The sequence below is a fragment of the Eleginops maclovinus genome, chromosome 2 (assembly GCF_036324505.1).
Source record: "Eleginops maclovinus isolate JMC-PN-2008 ecotype Puerto Natales chromosome 2, JC_Emac_rtc_rv5, whole genome shotgun sequence".
NCBI lineage: Eukaryota > Metazoa > Chordata > Actinopteri > Perciformes > Eleginopidae > Eleginops > Eleginops maclovinus.
In genome coordinates this window covers 10,043,573-10,053,278 of record NC_086350.1, presented here as the reverse complement: position 1 = coordinate 10,053,278, position 9,706 = coordinate 10,043,573, and the positions used below count along the sequence as shown (strand labels likewise).

At 40.6% G+C, this 9,706-nt stretch overlaps 1 protein-coding gene across 1 annotated transcript; it reads right to left on the bottom strand.

Annotated features, from left to right (window-relative positions):
* Positions 1–1,416: 1,416 nt before the first annotated feature.
* On the bottom strand, positions 1,417–9,308 carry zgc:101540 (hsFATP2a_ACSVL_like domain-containing protein). The gene is made up of 10 exons (XM_063901331.1): positions 8,641–9,308; positions 6,657–6,866; positions 6,208–6,366; positions 5,993–6,117; positions 5,701–5,895; positions 5,227–5,317; positions 4,896–5,094; positions 3,871–3,968; positions 3,612–3,742; positions 1,417–2,739 (listed from the first exon to the last, which is right to left on the bottom strand). The coding sequence occupies exons 1-10, from the start codon at positions 9,116–9,118 to the stop codon at positions 2,563–2,565; spliced, it is 1,863 nt and encodes a 620-aa protein (XP_063757401.1). The 5' UTR covers positions 9,119–9,308; the 3' UTR covers positions 1,417–2,562.
* Positions 9,309–9,706: the final 398 nt, after the last annotated feature.

Below are 9,706 nucleotides of genomic sequence, written 5' to 3'. Positions count from 1 at the left end.
CTGCGGTTTGGATGAGTGTGTTGTGTTGATGGAACCTTCCAGATGTTTTACATAACGACACAACCTCACTGTTTTCTGGCTCAGAGGACTCCTGTGTGGTTTCTGAAGTTGGCTTCTGTTTTGTCAGTATACAACGCTTGGTTCCCATTTTCTGCCAATCTCAGCTGCTTCATATGTATTCCACATGTAAACTCTTGAGTTGTCAGGGATATAGTTCTGCTTACACTGATAATAATGTAGTGCTTACAGTCCTCATTTAACGATTAACAGAGCTAGGGGAATTCATCCTAACATCAATACCGAAACAGTACTGATGTTCCTTAAAAATGAATTTCCTGGTGCTATTTCTCAATCACTGGCTGTTTTGGGCCAGAAATAAACTCCCCTTTTCTAATTCACCTCCTGATGTGTTTTGGAAACATGCTCTCAGTTGCTAGTTTATTAGGTACACTGCGCTAAAGCTAATGCACTCTTATACAACAGTCTTGGAATAAATGTTACCTTCATGAAAGTGTTTCTGTTTCAGAGAGGTGTTGATGCAAATGTATGGTCATTTTTAGGCTGCTGTTGAACTCTATTGTGTAATACTGAGAGGTATTTGATATGTAACCTACCCCCAGGCATGTAAAAAGGGAGGACAAAATAATAGAAACATCACACAATACAATCCAACAGCATCACAGACGGCAGCCTCCAAAAGTACCCTACAGTTAAAACAGCTCCACTCTAAAAACATTCCTGAAGGTGGGATTTATTTCAGGAGTATTAGACTGCATTTAGACTAAATGTATAAAGCTGCCATAAAGGAATTCCTGTAATGGTGTTTCAATGAAAAAGGAAGTTAAAATGATCTTCCCCCAAAGAAATATTTTTGTTTTCTAAAACTAGTTTCAAGAGGTCTCCTACACCGGTGAAAAGTATTTCTAAGAATATGTCAGCTGGAGGTTTCCACATCACAGGAGTGCCCTTGACAAATTGGCTTCAATTTTATTTACTGAGTAGTGGGGGGGCCTAAGGTCCAACTTCAGATAAAATAAATTAAGTCTAACAATTTCAACATGTGTGTCACGTGACCAAGCTTGTGACAAAGTCTGAGTATCAAATTATGTCAGGTTGTGGAGGTCAATCACCCGCTCTAGAGTCAAAGTAACACTGTGTTTAAATGTGCTTGCAAGTGCACATTACAAAGGCTTCTAGATTAGATTTAGAGGCAGAATAATAAACAGACAAAAACGCACCCTCTGATAATACATTGGGGGTAATCATAGAACTGTCGGACAGTGTCGGTGTTAGTGCTCATGAGCTGATAAAAGACTGAACAGAAGATCAGTGCAAAGGTTCACTGATAAACCAGCTTGTTTTTGAAAAGATAGTATGAAATGTTACTATTTACACTCATTAAAAACGAGTCAGGGGAAAAAGACAACCAGAGTTTAATTAGTACAAGTAGCTGTACATCCCATACTGTCAACAATATGGAATAAATTCACACACACTGTGGACATGCACTAAAGCTGTGTCAAATCAAAATAAAGCTCTCTTAATCCTTAATTATATTCAACCCTATCCAATATTAAACATATCTATATAAGTACTGTACTTGAAATAAAATGTTTACACATTTGGGGGTCAATCTGTTGTAATTTTATAAAACATACAAGAATATAATCCTTTAACACACATTGGTTAAGGCTGAAACTTTCAGGTAATTATCACATTTTAAAATCTTTAGGGCCCTAACCTGCCATGATGACCAGAGCCCTGGATATTTCACATTTCCTACCAATGAGGTTTAGTTGCGGTTCTATGACAGTGAAAGTGACAGAGAGGAAGCTGTGGAGATGATGAGAGAGACACTCCTAAGGGTTGACGCTCCTCTTCTGTTTTCAGGAGAAGACGCGTAACCTGACAAAGATGAAAGGTTATTAAGGTCCCTCTCCCCACTGGAGCTGTATAGGGACAGTTGGATGAACGAGTGTCCAAGTGTAGAATATGCTTATAATTCAAGTAAACACGTGTCTCTAGATACTCCATATTTTCACCTGTTTCGTACGTTTTGTGTCAAACAGCGACACAGGACGTATGAGATGAGTTGGTCCAGTGATTGTCATTTCTTTACAATCCAGCTCTCACATGACTGTGGATGAAGGTCTCGCCAGACAAAATATATCAAATAAACCGCACAAACTGTCACGTTTCATTTAAAACCTAACATTAAAAAGCTCCTTCCTGGTTAACAGAAGGATTTAATGGTGATTTGCACAATTGTCTATATTCAGGAGGTAGAGATATTTTATCTAGAGGGGTAATTGAGATAAAAAGAAACACAAAGTAAGTGTAAGATTAATTTAATCTTCTTGAGGTCAACTTGATTAAATTTTTAAAAGGTATTAGTAAAATTAGGTTGTTGAAACATGACGTAACGCTTCATATTCAGTCCGTCCCTGAGATTAGTTCATTGCTAAAAAAAAGTCTATTTCACATCTTGTTTACAAGAAATGTGAAAGATGTGAAAGGTCACATCTTGTAAACAAACGTCTTGTTCAACAGTGGATGATGAGGTTAGAGTTTGATTTCCCTTGCACCAATCGCCCTGTAGATGTCCTCCGTCAGGGGAACGTACGACTTCTTCGCCAGATCTAAAAAGTATAGAGGATCTTCGATGTGAGCCGGGTTAAATCCCTCCTCCACCAACTTCACTTTCTTCATCTTGAACGTCCCCGTCATCTCCAGGCAGGGCTACAAAACAAAAAAGGGGGACTTTAAAAATAGTTTCCCCTTATATTTGAAAGCAAATAACAAAAAGAGCAACGAGGGACGCAGCGCAGATACTGCTGTTAATGAGCGTATCGGGTAACAGCCAGGAGTGACAGATCCACATTTCACACCTCACACATGCAGGCAGCTGACTCTATTTGCAATGCCACAGAAGTCTCACGTTAAACTATAACATCCCAGGCAGCTCCTCGCCGGGAAGTGCACACACTTTACATTTGGGAAAACAATGGGCACTGATATAAGATCTGTTTTGGGTAACTTCAGACATCCTGACTTTAATTTCTAACACGGCTGTCAGTTAGGTTTGAGACGTGAAATCGGAGGTTCATAACATTTTCTGTTTTAAATAAGTAAGTTTGAGTATCATTTACATGTTCAACAACTCACTTTTAAACTCTTTGTAACTTCACTACTAGGAGCCCTGTCTTATACTGTTTGATGTTTGAGTGATGGTCAGTTCCAGCCCCTTATGGGAGAAAATATCTGTAAATAAAAACAGATGAAGGATTTTATTTTGACCAAAAAATGCAAACAACTTGAGGGCATTTTTTCAGACCTGTAGTCCTCCTTACAGAGTATCGCCACAGCAACCTCCAACAAGTAGTGAAAACGGTGCTTGTTTGCTTGACGAGAGGCAATCCCAAATGCTACTGATTGTAAGTCTTTAAATCTTACTAAACCGGATATTTTAGTTTTAAAAGGTGACCTGAACTGAACAAAAAGGTTCAGAAATAAACAAAAGACGTAAACTCCGAAGTAGATCGTGTTTGATTTGACACACGGCAGAAGGTGTATGAAAAAAGTCATAAAAGCAAATTCTTCTTTTTGTTTACCTGAATCCTGATGAATCGAGGTCTTGCATACGCAGGGAGGTAGTTGACGACCTGCTTGTAGGCGTGCAAACAATCAAAATCTTCTCCTTCTTTCAGAGTGACAGCTGCCATGCCGATCCGCCCCTCGTGACCTTAACACACAATTTAATGAGAACACATCCAGGCAATATAAAAAAGGCAGAAGAGGACTCTTTAAATTAATTAACGGCATCTACACTACAAGGTCTGTAATATGTGGTTTCACTTTAAGTGTTTTTACCTTCAACTTTAACACCGTAGACATTTGTCTCCGAAACACTGTTAACCAATGTGAGAATATCTGCGACCTCTGATGTGGCAACGTTTTCTCCTTTCCATCTGCAACAAACATCATGAATAAAAAATATGCCCCACTTGTGCAACATGTTATCTCAAATGACTGTTCCTGACTAGCACCAGATTTAGAGGAACTTGAATGCCTCCTCCAACGTGAAGTTGCAATTTGCAGTTATATGAATTTGTCATAACTTGCATATGGATTCTTGAGTCATTGCCAATAACCTTTTTTGTGAGGTCACAGTGACCTTTGACCCCCCCCAATCCTTGTCTATCCTTAAGAGTCCAAATTTGAAGAAACCCCCTCCGGGTGTTTCCAAGATATCGCGTTCAAGGGAAAGAGATTGATATGAGGTCAGTGGCTTTTGACCCCTGACACAGGTTCATTTTGAGGCTGGCGCAAAGGCACTAAAACTAAGAAGATATTTGGATTTGTGTGGAAACAATGGAAATAAAGCTTATGATGTATAAATGGGGTTAAATAGTAAAGCACTTTACCTTGTCTTTACAACCCCTCAAAGCGCTTTACATGTACAAGTCATCATGCACCATTTATACCTCATTCACTAGAGCAATGTGCCACTTTCTCAAGTAAGCTAACATTCACACACACTGTTGGCGATGCCATCGTGAGAAACTTGGGGTTAAGTATCTCGCCCTAGGATACATCAACACCTTGACTGCTGGCTGGGATCTAACCCACATTGAAAGCCACAGTCGCTGGGGGCTGTCCAAAGTTAGAAATATTTTAACTGTAACCCTCCAATTCAGCCAGTATTACTAATGTCAAAAAAGAAAATGAATTGAAATCATATGCAGCTACCATGCATCGACCCAAGAAATGAAGGGTATATCCACACAGAGCTATCTAGATCTGATTTATCCATCCTGAAACCCTTAAAATAAAAACATCCCGTCCTTTGAGAGACTCAAGACTAACACATCAACACAAAATGAGTCGCTACTTGCCTGAAAGTGTCGCCCACTCGATCCATAAAGTACACAAAGTTCATATCATCAAACCGGAGTAAATCTCCAGTGTTAAAGTACAGGTCGCCTTTTTTCATCACGTCACGCAGCCTCTTCTTCTCGGTCTGTTGATTGTTGCCAGCGTATCCAATGAAGGGAGACCTCTGAGTGATCCTCCCCACCATGAGCCCCGTCTCACCTGACAAAAAGATGCATTCAAAATGTCAGTCACATTTTCCCTGAGACTCGAAGGTTGCAGGCTTTGTTCGACCAATAAACCAAAACCAAATAAAATATAAAATACGTTTTTCCAGGTATAATTGTGTCTCACCTGCAACTGCTTCGATGCAAAGACCCTCTGAGTTCCTCACAGGCTCCTCCTTCTCAGTATCAAACCGGATCAAAGTGTACGGGAAGAAAAACTGGACACACAGAAACAACACTCTTTTTAATTGTTAGCAGACTTAAAGAAACGTTATATGTTTAACACAATTAAGGTATTGAACTGTTTAAAAAAAGAAATGCATGAAACTTTCCTGTGATTTTAGGGTCTACATGAAAGTTTATTGTTTTCTGAAGAGCCACTCAAACAAATTCTATTTGAGTTTAGGAAAAGCTCCTAACCAAAAAACATTTGTGGAAAGTATTCCTTAAAAAATGAGATGGGCAAAAGAAAATTCACCAGTGTTTGAGGAATAATTCTTTGGAAAGCAAGAGGGTCTTTACACTTTTTCAGGACAATTCCTCCCATAGTTATTGGGATGTCTTGAATAAAACATGGCTGCAAACATATTCCTTAACTTACCTTGTGAACGAAATTGACCCGCCCCACAGCACCGATCTTGGACGTGTAGTTGATGAAGCCGATGTTTCCCTCGGTGGCAGCGTACAACTCTCTGACTTTAATCTCCCCGAAGCGGGTCAGAAACTCCGTCCAAATATCAGTGCGGACTCCGTTACCGATGGCGACCTTCACTCTGTGGTTCCTCTCATTGTCTTTCTGCAAAAAGCAAAATTTGATTTAAAACACAGACATGAAAAGCTTCATTCTTTCCATCAGAACAAGACCTTAACCGGCTGTTTGAGAGCACTTTTACCCTGGGCGTGTTGCAGAGGTAGCGCATTGTTTCCCCAATGTACTGCATCACGGTCACATTGTACTTCCTGCAGTCGTCCCAGAACTGAGAGGCTGAGAACTTCCTCTTCAGAACAATAGTTATACCTGCAAATACATAAATAAAACTATACATCGGCTTCTTAAACGGCAAACCCATGTGTGAGTGCTTTTTGAGTTTTAAGAGGATTATATTACCTCTCTCGATGGATCCCACCATCCCGATGAGGAAGCCTGCGCTGTGGTAGAGCGGCAGGTTGATGTAGAAGATGTCCTCTGATGTGATGCCACACGCTGCCTGGATGAAAGAGGCGGCCCAAACCCTCTCATGGGTGACAACGGCTGCTTTAGGCAAACCTTCAGAAGTCAAAGAATAGTTATCTCAGTTCTCAAATAAAACAGGCACAGATAGTGCAATACATTTTAAAAGAACATTGCACTTTATTATGCTTTTTAGGGTTTTCCCTTCCCTGTAGTGTGTTGTATAGGTTTTTGTGCATGTAAATAGCCTGCAAAGGCCTATTTAGCTAATTATAGGACAGGGAAAACCCCCAAAAAGCATTATTGGGCCTCTCTAAGATTAATTGCAGGATATAAAAGTGCATTCGTTTTAGCTACAGGTGTTTCAGAGGAGTTTCCTGGTGTACCTGTGGTGCCCGATGTGTAGATGTACAGGGCAGTGCTTCTGATGGTGACGTTGGCCCGGAGGTCCCGGGAAAGGGGCTGATCCGAGGCATGGGAGATCTTGTCAGACAAAGAGTTGATTCCCTGAGTGCTGCAGGCCTCTGACAAGAGGAACACACTGATGCCTTGCTCTGTCAGCGTCGGTAAAACCTCCTCCACAGCACCCTGCAGCTCTGCAAACAGAGGGGCATTCAAGTTCTGCACAACAATGTCAGAGCGTTGTGTTGCGCAATGCAGCACATGCAGGCTTGGATCGTGTTACCTCACATCCCACTGGGACATGAGCACATGGTGCAGGATATTCAGCCTAAATGTGTGCATTTCTCCTGGGGGGGAAACTCTAGCTCCAAAGTGGGAGACCGGAGAAACAACTTTTCAGAGTGCCTCAAATGATCTCAGCATTCAGGACTGAATATACAGCGCAATGACTGAAACCATGTGCGGGGGAAAGTGATTAAACTACTGTAGGAGATTAAGACTGGGTGATATAACTCCTTATTATCAAATGATGCATTTCATATAATAATACTTTATGAAACTTTCATTGCAAAACATTGTGATGTAAATCTTGGAATCCAAAAAAACACTTCTTCTCTTCAGATCTTTCAGTTTCTATCCTGTTCCTGTTGTCTTTACTTCTCACATGTAGTGCACTCAAACAAACTAATAATTGACAGCCTGTAATCTGAAGGACAAGGATAATAAAGGCTGATTAGAACCTCTACTAACAATAACCATATGTAGTCGGTTTTGTTGATGACAATTCTAAAATCAAAGTGTCTTTGGGTTGGATTGGAGTTAGATCAACTCAGATCCGTTCATTAGGTTTAAGTAACAGCAACAGAGTAGCGATCAAGTTTTAAACACTTAACTTTTTCAGTTGTAATTGTTTTAAAACGGTGAGTAGGCTAATCCCAATAATAAAATGACAGGAATAATAGCGCTACAGACCAGAGGGACCAGTTTGTAATGGTATGAAATTTGAAACGTACATTTGCTTTCCTATGCTCTTCATAAAAACAGACATAAGTGTGTGTGTGTGTGTGTGTGTGTGTGTGTGTGTGTGTGTGTGTGTGTGTGTGTGTGTGTGTGTGTGTGTGTGTGTGTGTGTGTGTGTGTGTGTGTGTGTGTGTGTGTGTGTGTGTCTGTGTGTGTGTGTACGACAGTAAATGGTTCAGGGAGGACCAGCATGCAGTATGTGTATATTATTATGAATCATAGGATATTACTTTTAAATATCACAGCTGATGTTATTTTGTATTTCTCTAATAAAGTTGCAACCCTGAGTAGGAATGGTTAGTTTCTCTGGCTCAATTCAAAATAAAGGAACTACCATGTCTGCTGTTTGTTGTATACCTGAAGAAAACTATCTTGAAGGTGACTATGTTTATAAAATCATCTTATTATCTTATCAAAGGCTCTGTATGTAAATTGCATGACCAAACAATAAGTTTCTGCAAGGTAAGTAAAGCTGTCAGAGGGAAATACAGTAATGAAGTAGGGCTGGGAAATAAGGCCAAAATCTCCACATGTAGCCTATCCACAAATCTTGATATCCCATGGCATTTTCCAGTAATTCAATAAATAAAAGGAATATGTGAAATGATCACATGGTAAAACCTTTTTTTTCCTAGTAGTTTCTTTGTGAACTAAAAACTTAAATATATTTCCATCAGAACTGTAGCAGAATGAAATAGCATACAATTAAAGTACTTTACTTAGTTCAATCATCTCAACGCTGTATTTGAGTACAGTATTGAGTAAAGACACCACTGGAAGTTGCACAAAATGTAAACACTGAAAGTACTAGTACCTTTTTGTTGGCCTTTGTACTTTGCACTTCTGTGCACGCTTACAGATTAAAGGAGCAGGAAACCTGAAGACCCCCACTCTCCTTTTCTGCGCCCCTTACACTTCTTTTTTTTTTACCATCTTTCTGCGACTCACCTTCAGAAGCAATGATCACTTTGGCCCCGCAGCAGGAGAAACAGTGCAGCAGGGACTTTGATCTGATGTTAAAGTTGAGCAAAGCAGCCGGACAGCCCAGTTTGGCCAAACCGAGCCAAATCCATATGAAACTGGGCTCGTTGGCCAAAAACAGGGCGACCGCGTCCCCCTCCTTCAACCGGGCTTCAGCCTGCAGAGCCCGGGCCACCTTGTTGCTCTGTTTATCCACCTCTTCATACGTATATTCCCGTCCTTCAAAGTGTACAAAGATCTTATTCGGATGCCTTTTCACTGCATCCAAAAAGCAGTCCAAGACGCTGTAAAAAAGTTTGCCTTTCTTGTACTTGGTTAGCCTGATGCCGAGTTTAATGCTCCTCAGGATGTACGCGAAGTCATCGCCTAAGTACGGGAAAAGTGTCCTGATGAAGGAGAGTGATATAATAGCCAGTCCGGCTAAAACGGTGAACCAGATGTACATTTTTGCAGAGAGCACTAAGCAGGAGGCATGTGTCACGGAGAGGCAGAGAAATGAGTGTTATTCATGTGAAATTTGTGACAAAGTTCAACGACTCAACCGGGGGCGGTGCTCAACTCTTGCCCGCTGCCCCTCCTTCATTCCGGATTGTTTTCTAGTTGCCCGACCGGTTGTTTTTCTCCCTGAAATGATTTTAAGCTCATTTATATTCAAATTCATGCTATCATCAACCTGTGTTTGTCTCACGAGTTGCATCTATACGGTCTGTTAAAGTGTCGCGAGACCATATTTCTGAAGTTCTGACACGTGCTGTGTACCTCGAGCCGCTTTACACATGCGACATCTCCAAGATTAGCCCGTTAACAGCAGTTTATTTTCTATTAATTATTGTTTAAAAAGAAAGGTCATTTAGTTCCAGCTGCAATTAGTGAAATCCACTGATTTATATTCATATCAGAAGTCATAATCTATGGACGCTCAATGGCAACCCATACATCGGCAAACTGAGCAACGGGTGATTGTGCTCTGCTTAAACTGAGCTGTATTTGTCTGCTGATTTATGAGGTCACACACACACACACACACACACAC